Source organism: Topomyia yanbarensis, chromosome 2 (genome assembly GCF_030247195.1).
Source record: "Topomyia yanbarensis strain Yona2022 chromosome 2, ASM3024719v1, whole genome shotgun sequence".
Lineage (NCBI taxonomy): Eukaryota > Metazoa > Arthropoda > Insecta > Diptera > Culicidae > Topomyia > Topomyia yanbarensis.
In genome coordinates this window covers 127,119,346-127,136,092 of record NC_080671.1, presented here as the reverse complement: position 1 = coordinate 127,136,092, position 16,747 = coordinate 127,119,346, and the positions used below count along the sequence as shown (strand labels likewise).

Here is a 16,747-nt window from a genome sequence, read left to right as displayed (position 1 = left end):
TGTACACATTAGACCGCACTGAAAGCCATTCGATGAAGAAAATAACAAAAGAAATTTTTGTTTTCCTAATTAGTTGATTTCAACAGAAAAATGAATAACGTAACTAAATTTTCTCTTAATTTTGAGAGATTCTCAAATAATAGTTATTGAAAATTATTATTGATTTTGATTCAAGACGCACATCATACGAAATGACATCAAGCAGCTAAGATGCACACCTTACTGAAATACATCAAGGTAGCGACAGCAACTATGTTCATACACGCTGGGCATAACGGTTAAGCACGTAGGTAGTTGTCTCAGTTTGGAAAGCTTGTTTTATCCTGGACGCAACTACCTGAACCAGTACACAAAAAAAAACAGAAATTCAACTGACCTCATTTTGGTTTTACCTAGTTTTTCTTTAAAAACATTTCAATAAAGGGATGATTTTTATTGACATTTTTTTCAATACATGTGCACTGAAAATTGAAAGTATTGTCGAAAATTGTCAAAATCATTCTATTTCGGATTTAGTCGATTATATAATAACATTTCAATTATTAACCAATGTAATATGCAATATGATAATTATTTTTCATCGTTTGAGATTCCAAACTAGATGTGGAATAAGTATGAAGTTTTTTTGTAGTGCTGGATAGTGTTTGTGACTAAATAGAAAAAAAATATACCTTTATTCTAAAATTCAAATCAATCAATTTCCAACAATCCTTAAATACCTTTGGCTGTTTCGTCTCATTTAAGATTGCAGTTTATAAAAAGATAACATTATGAGAAACATAACTCTGTATTATATTTACGTGTGAATTACTGACATACGGAATTTTTCAACAATTTTATTCCATACCTTTCATCCGTCGGTCGGTGAAACAAAACGTTTGAAATATCCTATGTTGTATTTTACGATGAAGCAGTTTAATTCAACAATGAGATTAGTTGAATTCTAGTCGTTTGTGTCTTGGCTGAAAAGGTAGTGTAACGGCATATGCAATTGTGTCTGGACTAAAACAAGCGTTACAAGCTGAGACAAGCGTTTCAAGCTTTAGCTCATGTAGCTTTTCAAGTTGTGTGCTTTAGCTTTTTAAGTTTTGTGCTAGGATGAAACGTTCGTGTCCAGACTGAAACTGACAACATCAAACCAACAACGTTGGATTATTGTTTTCAACAAAAATTTAGTTCGCCCAAATATTAACTAGACGAAACCAAAAACTCAACTAATTTTTTAGTTGAAATTGTGATGAATCGGTTTTCCGTGCGGCAACAATTTTGACATTTTTTCGGAACACTGCTAATTCAAATATGAGCTTTTACCGATAGCTGTAGTTCACCCACAACTGGTTTCAAGTTTCTATAGTAATATATATGGAAACTAGGAAATAAAAACTTAAAATCAAATTAAAAATTTCACAGTAACTCTGCATACTTCAACAGCTTTTTTGAAGGTTGTATATTGTACAACGAACAGCTTTGTTGAAGGTTGTGTATTGATTGGAAGTTCCCCAACAACGTTATTTAACTTTGAAGACCAACACATAACTTTATATGAGAATCTCTTTTTACTGCACAATCGGATCAATTTGCAGTCTTCGGCAATGTTGATCCTTACACCTTAAGCTATATATCTGCTGAATTTGGGATGCACAAGATGATGCTGGCATTTTGTACTGAGTTTATTGTTTCAATTGCGTATTTTTCATATATTTTCACATACAAACTTAAAAACTCTTATGAGTGAATTAGAGTTTTCGAAAAAAGCTCATATTTGATAAGTGGTATATGAAGCCTATTACGGTTTGATTTAACAGTGTTCCGAAAAAAGTCAAAATTGTTGCCGGTCTAGTACACATCTTCAGCACTATTTTGGCAGCAACCCTCTGTGCTCGTTTCATGCTATTGATTATGTTAAAAATGACATCAACTCACCGAGTCATCTGTTCCGCCCAATTCAACGACAATTGGTAAAGGAATCCTACGAAAGGATAGCAAGGCTGCTCAGAACATGGAACAATTTAAAAGAATATGCTAAATCATTTCAGTTGAAGTACAGTTGTCAAACACGTGTAGAAAACAGCTGCGGATTCCCAACGTTTATGAATTTGAACATTTACACAGGTTTCTTAAGAAATTTTGTTCTAGCCTAAATGTTTGTTATCTGTGCTTTTATCTATTCTGAAAGAATGACTCTTTTTTGAAGTTTTGTCAGCATTTAATTTCACGTTAAAGATTAGTTAAAGTGTCTTTTTGATTTACTTTTTATTAGTAATACGACGATCTGTTTGTCCTTTCTGTTGGTTACAATGAAAGATGGTTTACTGCACAAGACAGTCATTGGCCTATTTTGAAATGATTTATAATCACTTCTGTGCACGATAACAGCTTGATCTTTTCGCTGCAATTTCTTTATTGCATGTCAGGGTGCAACAAAAAGTAGCGCGACAGACACTATTAAGTCATAAAAATCCAGGTTTAATCAGATAGCTAATAAACATTGATGATCCTTTTAACACTTGGTCAGTCGTTTGTAAGTCTGATTTCAGCAGTAAAATTTCTCCTCACAACTCACAGAATGGTTATAAATCGCAAATGAGGGAGGAAGATTATTTACCTATTTTGATCATATTAGTGTACGCAACTATTTGTACAGCGACAGTAAATATGCAATACATATTTCCAAATATTAATTTATCTAACCAATACTTCTCAATTACTTTTCCAGATCTCTACCAGATAACCATGGCGTACGCCTATTGGAAGTCCGGGAAAGTGGATGACCACGCCGTCTTCGATCTGTTTTTTCGTACCAACCCTTTTCAGGGAGAGTTCACTATTTTTGCCGGTTTAGAAGAGTGTCTCAAGTTTATAGAGAACTTTCACTACTCGGAAACAGGTATTTTATTTACAATATCGGGTAAACAGTAATTTTTATCATAGATTTTATTGCCTACAGATATGGAATATCTCAAACATGCACTACCACAGGGTATTGAGGAGGAGTTTTTTGAATACCTTAGCCAGCTAACAGCAAAAGACGTCACACTGTACGCCATCGCGGAAGGTTCCGTCGCCTTCCCCAGGTTTGTAGTGACCAGCAATGAGCAACTGAATCAAATTTCCATAATCGCATCTTACACTTGCATCCTTCCTCCAGGATACCTCTCATCAAAGTGGCAGGTCCACTGATTATCGTGCAATTGTTGGAAACAACATTGCTAACCTTGGTGAACTATGCGAGGTAGGTTCTGTACTTAAGCACAAAACTGTTTACCAATATAAAAATAAAATGTTTTTTTCCACCTTCGGTTCCGATTTTGATTTCAGCTTAATGGCTACGAATGCGGCACGGTACCGCATGGTGGCTGGGCGGCACATCAATCTGCTCGAGTTTGGCCTTCGCCGGGCGCAAGGACCGGATGGTGGCCTATCGGCATCGAAGTACTCCTACATAGGTAAGTCCTATCTGGGTGCCATTAAAATGTCTACATAAACAACGCGATTTCGGTCAAACAAATCGGCATGATGCGATGGAGTGGCATCCGTCCCAAGGGATTGCAGAAACGAATGTCGATTATTTGTTTTGTTGTATCGCTTTCAAAAACAGAAAATATATAACAAAGTGCGGTGTATCACGCGATTTTAGGATTGTAGGCAAAATACCGACACGCCATCTGAGCACAGTGTCCCGGATGGAGGAAACTCGGAAGTGCTCTCACGCGAAACTGTCCAATCTGGCAGTGATGGCGTATAACCTTGGCCATAACTTATACACCCCTTCGCATTTGGAAGCAGCGCAAATGTTGTGTTCCCATTTGATTCCTTGCATTGCAAACACAACCTATGCTTCTAGTAGGCACCATCCTGGAACCATGGCAATGTTTTTGAAAGGAAATAATATTGAATGCGACATACCCATTGAAACTACCCCTTCTACAATCACCTTGGCAGTGACTTTGCTTGTTTGATCGGCGCACGGGTGTTGCCAATAGTGACAGCAAATATATTGAAACATTTCTTGCACAATGTTTGGTAATAGTGATTTACAATTTTACCCGTTTGTCTTGAAAATACAATGATATATCGCTGTTATGCTACAATCATCACTTATCTGTATTTCATTCTGTTAAATACTAGGTTTAATTTGATGCATGGTAGGCGAATATGAGGAACTCCAAAAGACCTAAAACATGCAATATGCACTAGTTTGATTCAAGTTTTAAGAATCAACCTGTGCCTGCTGGAACTATGTAACTCTATAATGCACAATTAACACGAGATAAATAACCACATTTGACTAACTGCATGCATGACAAAAACTCATTAAAACTCAGTTAAAATCATTCAACTGTGCATTCCTTTCCTAACAGCCAGGAAAAGCATTTCTGACTTAATTCACAATCCTGCGTAGCTCCTCGCAATAGTTTATCTCTCATTGCATTCGAAGTAGTTTGTTCTACTTTTCCTAGTCGCGTGCCTCACTATTGTACAGTCGGTTTCGGTTTTCCCATTCGCATAAAAGTTGTGACCAGTTTTAAACTGGTCGATATCAGCAATAGATTGTAGAAGACGAAAAAAACTACCAGCTAGTGCGGAACCAAGCATATTCGATTCCTAATCCTAATCCTTAACAATTAATTCTTGTAATTATGCCCTTTTTAAAAGTTATTCACGTTACCCCATCATAAAATGTCAACAATCTAATGTTTATAGTTTTAAACTTTTGACATTTTTATAATTCATACTAATTGCAGACAAAAATAAAATTTTCGTTTTGAATATGTTTCTATACGCCATTTCTAATCAAAATGCTCATAACAAAAGTTTTCTGAAGTGTAGTAGTTCTCGACATATTTTAAATTTTGTTTTAACAGCACAATTATTTTGTTTTATTAAGACCTTTTCACAAGTTATTCGCGTTCTCCATCAACAACAATAGGTTTTTCAAAATGCCAATAACTTTTTCTTTGACATCAAGGCGATATTGTAAGCCATTTGAAAGCTACATGGAAGCAACCAAAATATGATTCAACATTATCAGTGGTTTTCAACCGGAGGTGAATTGACCCCAACGGGTAAATTAGACTATTGTAGGGGGTGAATTATGCGAAATAAATTCAATCTTGTTATCCCAACATTGCCGTCGGAATTTTGTCTTTATATATTGTTTCAGTGTGTCAAGAATTAAGATGCTTACTAGAGTGCTCAGGAACAGGTTTTTAATTGGCAAATTATGGCTTTCATCCAATTGAAAATCATTTTTTCTGAGAGGGTAATGATGGTAAACAATTTTCAGAAATAGGTACATCATAAGGATCAATATTCGGAAAGGGGTACATGGAACGAAAAATGTTAAAAACCACTGAACTGTATAATTTAATTACAAGACCCTATGGTTGAACAATATTTTGATTGTTTTTGTATAACTTTCAAAAGGAATATAATATCGCCTTGATGTTCCTCTTGAAAACCCTATTGTCGTTGATGAAGAAACGCGAACAACTTACGAAAAGGTCGTAATAAAACAAAATAATTATGTTATTGATAAAAAATAAAAAATATCTCGAGAACTTCAATATTTCAGAATATTCTTGTGATAAGTATTTTGATTTTAAATTGCGTTTATTCAAAAATAAAATTGTATTTTTGACTGCAAATAGTATGAAATATAAAAATATGTCAAATGTTTTTGTTAGGAAACCTTTTTCTTTGAAAGCTTCTCCATGATTCAAATACATTGAAAAAGTTTCTTTTACGTCTCTTAAACGATAAACATTAAATTGTTGTCATTTTATGATGGGATCACGCAGATAACTTTTAAAGAGGGCAAATTACACGAATCAATTGTTTTTGTTGGAGCAACATTCCAAATATCTCGAAAAAATAAAAATTTAAAACATAAAGAAAATTATTGTTAGAAAAAAATTTTACCCATACGTTTCCATCCTGCAGGCTTTTGTGGACAAAATATAAATAATTTGAAAGATGTTTTTTTTTGCAATTTAATTTCTAACATAAATTTTTTTTTGTTAAAAATGACACAACATTTTTTTCAGTGTATATTTTTTGTATAGAAGTATTCATTTCCTGTAACTCATTCTCCGATAGTTTTGCTGTATATGCTCTTGTGTCAAAATATTGCAATTGCCAGAGAAAATCATGGAGATTCATAAGCCGAACACAGCCGAAGCCGAACAAAGTTTCATTCGAATCGACGATGGTCATATTTTGCAGTCGGTCGGTTTCTCATGGAATCTCTCTGTTAACGATGTTTTTAAGTTTGACTCTAACGCAGCCACGATCAGCAACGTGTTGTAGATTGTTATGTTATAATCAAATTGGATAGAGTTGACTTTCTTAAACCCTAGCTCTGAAAACCTTTAGCAAAAGTGCCATATGACGAATACCAGATTTAGTACAATCCTCCCCCCCCCATCCCGCCAAAGTAATTTGATATCACTTCGAATAAACTCAGTTCATCTATTATCAACAATTATCACCAAGGCGTCAACTAGGAAACTCGACATTCATATTCTGTTCGACATAATTGTGGGTTTTAATATTGGTCTTTAACAGGAAGTTGCTCTCGCCTTTCGCTATAATACAAAACCGATCGCTAACGGAATCTTTCACGCAATCCTACACCCACGATTTCGCAATCATAAAAACGTAGGAATTTATAAACGCCAACACCGTTCTCGTGCGATCATGAATCGTATTCGTCTGGGAGCACCTACCCTAAAATACGCTAGACAACAATTTTCGGGGCGCCATGGTTGGAGACGTCAGTGAGATGGGACTCACGTTCTTACGTCATCTGAACCGTACACTCAAATCTAAACATCAGTATGACAATCCGCACAAACTAGCATGCGCGACATTAAAACGTCCACGCGATCAAAAACATTAACATAGAAACGCTTGGTCTCCTCACGGTAATACAAATCTGGTAACGCATGCGAACAAACAATAGCGATAATTCGCGCATACCGCATACGTGATCTCGCATACATAGAACGCACATGTACACTAGAAGTCCCGGGGTGCCAACCCTGGTTATAAACGTGACCATACAAAGACGGTCATCCACGCATACCTAAGCCCTCGATCTCGCAAACATATGAACAATCCAGTGATTAAGTGAGCGTACCTACGAATATATAAACAGCCTACGTTCCAACCTTCAGTTGGAACATTCTCAACGAAATAAATGACGCTCATGTACACTAGACGAGAAGTTTCAGGGCGACATTGCCGGACACACTAGAGATAGGGAGGAACTTACTCTCTTCTAGCATCTGAACCGTACACTCAAAATTGAACTCGCGGCTCGCGTGAACATTTTACAACTCACGCAAATATTCTAATGACCTGACCACACAATTATACAATCGAATTTATACACGTAGAGTTGCATACTTACTAGCACACGCGAGAAACACACAAACACTCGAGTCCTTCGCGATCATCCACGGATACCTTCGCTCGCAATCTCCCGAATTCGAAATTGCCCCGCTGATTAACATCGCACTCATAAATGCCGTCTCAAGCGCGATCATAGAAACGCTCGTTTCCACGCGATCATGGAATCTCCACGCCTCCACATCTAAACCGTACACTCAATAGCACAATCGGCTCGCTAAAATTGATTGGCCTTATGGCTCAAGTTACCTTTTTTGAGCATATGTTAGAATTGAACGCTTGGTAGTATGCGTAGGAAAAAAAGTGTTCAGTTTTGCCGCCGATTTATCCTTATAAAGCATTCATTAAACTATAAAAGAAGAAAATCAGTCGATTTATTAGATTATCAGGATCCAAATCATGCAAAATAATTGGTGGGAAAATAATTGACCAGGTGGGATGGTGCTTTTGAAAAGGTGGCTTTAGTTTTTTCACTACGCAATTGTGTTGTGTGCCCCGGGACAGTGTGGTGGTGTGACGAAAAATCACCGCCATTTTTTCAAAAGCACCATTCCACCCGGTCAATTGTTTTTCCACCAATTATTTTGCATGATTTGAATCGTGATAATCTAATAAATCGACTGATATTCTTCTTTTAGCGTTTAATAAATGCTTCATATGGATAAACCGGTGACAAAGTTGAACGCATTTTTTCCAACGCATACTATCAAGCGTTCAATTCGTGTAAACGCTCACCGAAAGTTCTTTGGACCTTAAGCAGCGTTTTTGGTGGGCGATATTTCCCGTCACGTCTGCAATTTTAGTGAATGATTCTGACATGGGGCGCTTCGAAGAAGTTGGATCACTCTATAAAATCTATTTAATCCACCTAGCAGTAAGATAAGACAGTTCTTGCACATATCATTGTTGGATCATGCATTAGTTTGCAGAACTCATGCGAAGTAGGTACCCAACTAGACGTGGCACAGTGGGACGAGCCCGGGCTTAAGTCCATATATGAATGTTATGCAATATTCTCGCTAGTATTTTTCTCCTATCAGCTGAGCCATCGGAGATATTTTTGCGAGATTTTGAGTGATTTGAACGTAAAATGAATTTTTGGCAGCTTCTTTAAGGGCATAATTCAAGTGTTTTTTGCATAATTTGACCATAGGAACTACATCCGGTTATTTTCGTTTTTCAAGGAAATGGTTGATTTTATGCATTGCATTACTTCACCAAAATTATCCGTGAGATAAAATTACATCGTAAAGTCGCCAAAAATAAGTCACTAGTTGGTTTAGTTAGTGTTTAGATAACTATTTGTCATGAATTTTTATTGAATTCGAACTTCTAATGCGATAACAACAACGACGCCCGTGAATGCCTCCGATCACACTATACTCATTCGAAAGCTTATAATTTTCTCTTTAAAATGAGTATATGCTAGCTTTGCGAAAACTTGCGATAAGCAGTCAAAATTTAAAAAAAAAACTGAATGGAGACGCATGGTTATTACTGATATTGAATTTGAATAATAAAATATACTTTATAGCTAGAATAATGACACGAATACATGCACAACTTTCAAATAGCATTGAGTGCATGATCTACAAGGGCTTTACTAGTGATCAAGAGTAAGAAGCCGAGTGGGAAGTAGGTTTTTTAAGCTGGTAGAGGTATTAAGAATGCTTGAAAATCTGTAAATATTTTCAACCATCTGAAATAGGTTATAAAATGCTTCTGGAATTATTTCTTGCTAACTTGCGCACTAACTGTCAAATAGACTGAACACAGTTGAGTTCTAGTCATTTGGTGAGACTATTTTGATCCAAATTTGCACAGCACTGATATAGCTTAAGGGTATGCGATATTATTTAAATAAAATAAGACCATTTTTAAATGAACCATATACACAAAAAAAAGGTTTTGGATTAATTTTCATTTAAGATATGAAATAAGTAATCTAAGTAACTTAAAACACCCCTACGAAAAAAAAAATCGTTAACCATCTTGTTGATTAGTGAATCTAATTAAACTTTCCACTAAGACGCTCAAAATGTTTGTTTTGAAAATGATAGAAAATGTAGCTTTCATATCAAGTACCCCACTAATGAAATAAATGTTCCAAAATAAGTCGAACACATCTTATTTGATCCGTAAAAACAAAATAGTCATTTCTGAAGCCCCATCATTACAAAATTACTATTGAAAAAAAAATCATTATAAAAGACAAAATACTTACTTTTGACACCTCTAAAATAGAAATTCAGCGCACAAAAACTTACTTAACCGTTATGTGTCCGACGCGGTACCCGGGTACCTTTTTAAGTTTCAATTAATGAAATTCCCATGTTTTATCCATAGTTGGAAATTGAAACTTTGTGACATCTTAGAACTTCACTAAGTCAAGCTTTTGGGTTAATAATATTGATGATATAGTAAAATGGGGAGTGATTTTTTTTTACTACGTTACAGGCCGACGTGGGTATCCGGGTACCCACAAAACTGAAATGTCAATAACTAAGGCAATTTCCAACCGATTTCGGCACATTTGGGCTTTTCGGATTCAGGAGCTCATCAACTTTTAGACTAGGTAAAAATGAATCAGGTTCCCGTTGGGCCGTGAGTGGCCATTTCATTCCAATTCCATTTTTCAAATTGTCATAGGGTCCCGTAACAATAATTAACATACTTCCGAGACAATTTGAAGAGTTTTGTTACTCATATTGCTAGGACATTATTAAAATTTACAAATCATTCCCTAGTACTGGAACATCGCTTCGCAAAATCCGGATTACCAAAAACCAGATCCATTCACCCAGTTCAATTTTACAGAATCAAAAAGTGGACGAGATCCTGATTCCAAAACATCTAAAAGTATTCAAATCGGTTAGAGGAAGCCATAGTTATGAGCATTTCAATTTGTGGGTACCCGGGTACCCATGTTGGCTTGTTAAAGGTGTTTTTTTGTTAGACACATAACTGTTAAAAAAAATTTGAGCCTTCACAACAAAATAATTTTTGAGCCACCCTAACGTATAATGAAAGTTGTTGATTTGAAAATTGAAAATGTGGTAATATCAAAAACGATTTAGCACACGAAAATTAATATACACAAATTTTAAGAAAGATTTCGAAAAAAATATATTTGAGCCACCCTAATGGATAGTAAACGCATATTGTTGAAATGTTTTAATATCAAAAACGAATTCAGCGTATCAAAATTACATAAAATCGTCTTATTTGAACCGATACGGCAAAGTGTGGACTTTAGTCCACCTTTTGTTCTAAGTCGTGCCACTGTGCGTGGGAATGAATGAAATGAATGAAAGAAAGAAATGAAAGGAATGAAAGGAATAAAAGGTATTGAAGGAATGAAAGGAATAAAAGGTATGAAGGCAACAAAGAAATGAAAGAAATGGAATGGACGCAATAATGAATAAAACAAATAATATGAATAATATAGATAAAATTAATAAAATATACGCAATGAGAGGAATTGAAAATGAATGAAAAACAAAGATAATAAAATGATTTACATGATTAAAATGAAAAATTAGACAATAATAAAAAAGTTATAAATTTAATAGAATAAATTAACTCTCTGTCGCCCAGTTCCACCTTTTGCCGGGGTACAAGAAATTCATCGTAGAATGTACAAAACACGGTTGTATGTTGTCCATAAAATGAAAACGGTGAATAAAATAAGTTAAATGTGTAATATCAATAAAATGCAGTAGAATGTTCAATTTATTTTGAAATTCAAAAATGTTTTTGATCCCATATTTCTGAAAAAAATGTTTATTTTGCATCAAATGACCAACGCACTATGGGAAGGCCCATACAAATGGGTGACTAAATATATTTTGTCTCATATTTTTTAGCAAAAAGCTTGTATGAATAGATACATGATGTATGACATTCGTAAAGTTTAAACTTGACAGAATTATTAAAGTATTTAACCGCGCAATCGGAAATAGTAAACTGAGGTATGGTCACATTTGCTTTCAGAGAGAGAGAGAGAATGTGATTCGTTAATGATACTGATAGATATTTCAAAGTATTTATTTGCAGAGAAGGGAGTGTGAAGTGTCAAGGTTACTTTGTCCATTATTGTATATTGCCAATAGCACAACGCATTTAGTCGATGTCTCTTTCCTGTAACAAGGAATAACATAAAACGTATTTAAGACTTTGCGACTTCAGCGAAGTCTGGAAAAATGCAACAGTGGCGAAGACATCATCTTATTATAGTTTCTTGCCTTTAAGGGAATTAATCATTAACCTTCCGGCAGCCGCGCTAGTGCACTGACTGCACGCTGCTCTGAGAATCTAGCGAAATCGTCTTAGGGCACCAGCGACTGCTCGTTCAGTGGGCCATAAGCGCGACTTCCGGAGGGTTAAAACACAACACCATATGCAAGAACTTATAACGTCCACAAATTCCTCCAAGGATGCCGTTGACAAAAATTTAATAATATTAGTTATGGAATTTACGTTTCAACTTAACTTATTGCTTGAACTAAACTAGCGTCGGATTGCCGCTAGCTCAAAAAAACGAAAACATTATTTGTGTTTCTGAGCAAACCCCTAGTCAAGCGTTATTCGCCGTAAGAAAAGAGATTCTTCTTAAGCTGATGAGAATTAATGAAATCTAAACTTGGCTCGGTTTAGCAGACCAATGCAATATGCACTGCGCACTACGCTATATTTCTCCCTAAGGAGAACATTTTAGTAAAACCCTATCTTTCTACACTAAGGAGAAGATTGTTTAAACCCATATTACGCTTGACTAGGAGCTGTAACATTTTAATCTTTTAATTTTTCATTTTTTTGATTTTATATATTTTATATATTTTATATTAGATTATTTTATTTGTTAATTTTTTAATTTTTAATCTTTTAATATTTTATCTCTTTCGTTCCAATTGTGCCATTTATTCTGATTTCTGTTTTCTGAGGGTGCTTTGAAACCAACGTGGGTGAATCATCAGTCATCATATACAGCACAACCCTTCGGTTTTACACTGTAGACCAAAATGAACTGTCGAAACCTTCCCGCACCTTTCTCTCACTCTATCGGATTCCCCTATTCCCAGCTGATTGCGGAACTTATTTGTTATTCACTATAAACAAAGATTGATCAATAATTCGAATGAATAGCTACCTAGCTACCTCATTCCTTCTGAAGCAACACTACGCTGACCGCGGTGGCTGCTGGTAATGTGGCGGTTTTTGTACCTCTTACATTCGTACTGACTCATTCTGTGAAAGTGGTTTATGGAAGCTCATGAGAAAGGGTGGAATGAAAAGTTATTTTTATGAATGTGCTGTGCGGGAAAACAAAGCCTTTGGAAAAGTTCCCATGCAGTCATACACTGGGTGATTTCGATGGGTGGTATGATGGGAAACTGGGCCGTGATTAACAGTTGCCGTCACGCGGCAAATTTTCACAATATGTACGATTATTTTCCTTGCTTATCTATATAAGAAGGTGTTATGTAAATCACAAACATGACATTACGCAAGTGTAATTTCAGGGTCGAACATAAACCTTCCATTGGAAAACAATATCCGTCAACAAACTTCCTGAGACCCGTTTTAACAAGTTTGCAAATCTTTTTTTCTCCCTTCGCGCTGCTGCTAGGTGGTTTCGATGGTACGTCCAACGTGTTGGCAGGTAAACTTTTCAATATTCCAGTGAAGGGCACCCACGCCCACGCTTACATAACATCCTTCACCGGTACCCAGGAGCTGAAGACACGTGTGCTGGCACACAAGGAAACGGGTGAGCTACCGTTCAATTTCATAAACATAACTATTTAAATAAAATTTGACCCTTAATAACGGAAGGCGACAAACGTGATCTGCTGGAATTGGCTATCAATCACCGGACACAGCTGGCCAAGATTCTGGACACCTCGACGGACGAATCGAGCGAAGGCGAACTGGCAGCGATGGTTTCCTTCGCGATCGCCTTCCCCGACGGTTTCATGGCACTAGTCGACACGTACGATGTTAAGAGGTATTCCGCTTTTAGGCTCACACTCTCTCGGATTACTATGTTGGTGTGCATATCATATTTTTCAAATTATTTCAGTTTTTTTTTATTTATTGGTCCTAGTTTTGAGATGTTAGTTCTAAGTTCCTCGTTCATTTTTCCGTACTCTTCCTTCTTTCCTTTATTTACGCTGACTTTGTACTTTTATTTTGATTCGGCTTTGGTTTAACCAGTTGACATTTATTGAGTTCCCGTGATGTACACTTTCTGTTTCCTTATGTTTCTTGTAGACTATGCATAGACTATTTACGCGAAGTAAGCAATACCAATTTGATACTTGTGAAGCGATGTGGATTACATAGATGGTTAAAGGAAAATAATTTTACACAGAAATCGATTCACTCTGAAACGAATAACGAGAAGGGAGACAAAATTAGGAGAATAAGTATTGACCAACATTTTTTAGCGTAATATTGGGTACAAAAACTATTTATCTTTAGAACTATTCGGGTTATGAAGCATGAAAACCCTGTTCTGATCACGACATGGGCTTCTTTCGCAGTGCTACTTGCTGCTCAATTTTACAATTTACATTGCTCAATAGAGTTCTCCTAGAACATTTACAATACTCCAATTGCATGGAAAAGATAGCCGAAGACAGTCTTAATTGATAGGTTTTATGAGTTTCGAATGATATTGCAAGACAACGAAGCTATATCAAAACTTCATTTTTCAACTTTAACCCTTTCATGCCCAACTTTTTTCTAGCGCATATAGGGTTTCAAAACTATTTTTCCTTGAAAACGGTGAGATCAAGAAACACGAAAAGTATATTGCCAAAAAGATAGGTACTTCCCTTGCAGTGCTAGAAGCTGCTCAATTTTTAGCTTCCAATGCTCAATACAATTCTCCATGAATATTTACATAGTTCAATTGCATGGAAAACGTAGCCAAAGACAGTCCAAATTGATAAGTTTTATCAGTTTTCAATAATGATATATGAAATATGGTTGCTTTCATGTAACTTTCAAATGGTTTACAATATCGCCTTCATGTCAAAAAGAAAGTTGCAGGAAAGTTTACAGGCCTTTTTAAAAACCTATTATTTTTTATGGAGAAATGCGACTAACTTATGAAAAGGTCGTAATAAAACAATTGTGTTGTTAAAACAAAAGTTAAAATATCTCGAGAACTGCAACAATTTAGAAAAATTTTGTTAAGAGCATTTCGATTTAGAATGGCGTTTAGAATCATATTCAAAAAGAAAATTGTATTTTTGACTGCAAATAGTAAGAATTATAAAAATATGTCAAAAGTTGTTGTTAGGAAAACTTTTTTATTGAAAGCTTCACCATGATCCAAATACACTAAAAAAGTTGCTTTTACGTCTTTAAAACGATTAACATTAAATTTTTCACATTTTATGATGGGGTAACGTGAATAACTTTTAAAAAGAGCATAATTACACGAATTAATTGTTTTGAAGGAGCAAAATTTCAAATATCTCGAAAACTATCGCATTTTGGAAGATTTTTGTTAAATGCATTTTGATTTTAAATGGTGCTTAGAATTATATTCTGTAATAAAATTACAATTTTGTATGTCAATTAGTATGAAATTTAAAAACATGTACGAAGTTATTGTTAGAAAAACTTTTTTACCGATTTTTTCTCCATCATGCAATCACATTCAAAATGTTTCTTTTCTCTTTAGGTTTTTGGTAACAAAATATAAAAAATTTAAAAAAATGGGTTTTTTCGCCATTTAAATTTTTATCATAAATTTTTGTTTTTTTGAAAAATAACACAACATTTTTTTCAGTGTATATTTTTGACAGACAGAAGTATTCATTCCCTGTAACTTGTTCTCAGAGAGTTTTGCTGCATAAAATACAGTAATCGAACAAATTTTTTTTGAAATTCATACACGTAGAAACGTTTACGCCCTTTTGAAAAATTGCTCTTGTATCAAAATATTCCAATTGCCAGAGAATACGATGGAGATTCATACAGTGAACACACTTGCAAAGTTTCGTTCGAATCGACGATGGTCATATTTTGCGGTCGGCCGGTTTCTCATGGAATCCCTCAATAGTCACATTCATTAGCCTTACTTGTTTTTATTAGCAAATCTTGCCTCAATCAAAAGTTATAGCTGTGTAAAAACGTTGTTGTCCACAAACAACATGGGCATTAATAGGTTAACTGAAACTGTTCTTGCAGCACTGCTTTAACGGAATCCTATCAATTCAATTGCAATAACTTCAGTTCTACTGATAATACTAACAATTGTAGGTGTTCAAATGAAAGGTGATAGTCCAGGCTATTAAGCTTAATTGTTTTTGTGAACAAATCTTGTGGAAACCAAAAGTTATAGCTGTTTAAATTTATGATGCTCTGCAGACACCATAAGCGGGAAAGGGTGAATATGAGCCAAAATAACTTGTAATGAGTTTTTGGGGACTGCTGGTCAAAAGATTACTCGGTTTGAAATCAAGGCTAGGGATAATATGGTGTAGTAAAAACCTTTGCGGAGGTTCAGCTGGCCGTAAATCGAAATTTTTGGCAACGTATGCTCCGTCATTGTAAATCAACTATTGGAACCATGTATTGAAACTTCATTTGGTATCAAAATGACGTCTCCGCTCCTTTCATTTGCACCAAAATTGCTTTTCATGATCGGTCGATCATGATAACTAGGCAACCAATGTTGATATTCAATCAAATAACTTTTCGTTAATACTTTCAACTCAAAATGATTTTATCATTAATTGTTGTTTTTAAAATTACAATGCTTCTGCACAGAAATACTTGGTATTGGAAGCAACTGACAAGCAACGTTACTTTCTCTGCAGATCGTTTGTTTCTGAGTTTGCGATATTAATATAATTTATTATATAGTTGTTTATTGATTGGGTTGCCTGCTTTAGGAGATACAAAATAATCGGTTTTTCTTGATTTTTTAAATGAAAAAGACAACCTAGCTTTTGGAAAATTTAGGTATAGTTATATACACAGCTCAAAGAAATGTTTTTAGTATAAAATATCAAAAAATGATGGAGTTGTGCGTTATTAGGTGAAGCAACTCGTTACTACACTACTGTGATATGCATAAAAGTCTCATAGGGATCATCCATAAATGACATAGCATTTTTTGAGTGACTTTTACCCCCCCCCCCCCCCACACCCCTCCTCCATCGTAGCATTTCGTTCCAAACCTCTAAATACCCCCTGTGAATTACTTGGCTTGACGGTAACTCCCACGCCCCTTGTCAACGCAAATTAAAAACCTATTTTAATCCACCTAGCGGTGCAATTGTGCATTTCTCAATCATGAATCACGAGAATGTGT

At 35.3% G+C, this 16,747-nt stretch overlaps 1 protein-coding gene across 5 annotated transcripts in view; it reads left to right on the top strand.

Moving 5' to 3' along the window:
- The window catches only part of LOC131681232 (nicotinate phosphoribosyltransferase), a 60,159-nt gene that overhangs the window by 18,122 nt on the left and 25,290 nt on the right, over positions 1–16,747 (top strand). For 4 of the 5 annotated variants that reach the window (XM_058961937.1, XM_058961936.1, XM_058961938.1 and 1 more), the window contains 6 exons: positions 2,717–2,887; positions 2,948–3,074; positions 3,149–3,232; positions 3,319–3,446; positions 13,043–13,183; positions 13,249–13,420. In XM_058961937.1, coding sequence (XP_058817920.1) covers positions 2,717–2,887; positions 2,948–3,074; positions 3,149–3,232; positions 3,319–3,446; positions 13,043–13,183; positions 13,249–13,420 — 823 coding nt within the window. The remainder of the gene's footprint in view (positions 1–2,716; positions 2,888–2,947; positions 3,075–3,148; positions 3,233–3,318; positions 3,447–13,042; positions 13,184–13,248; positions 13,421–16,747) is intronic. The other variant, XM_058961940.1, reaches the window with a different exon arrangement.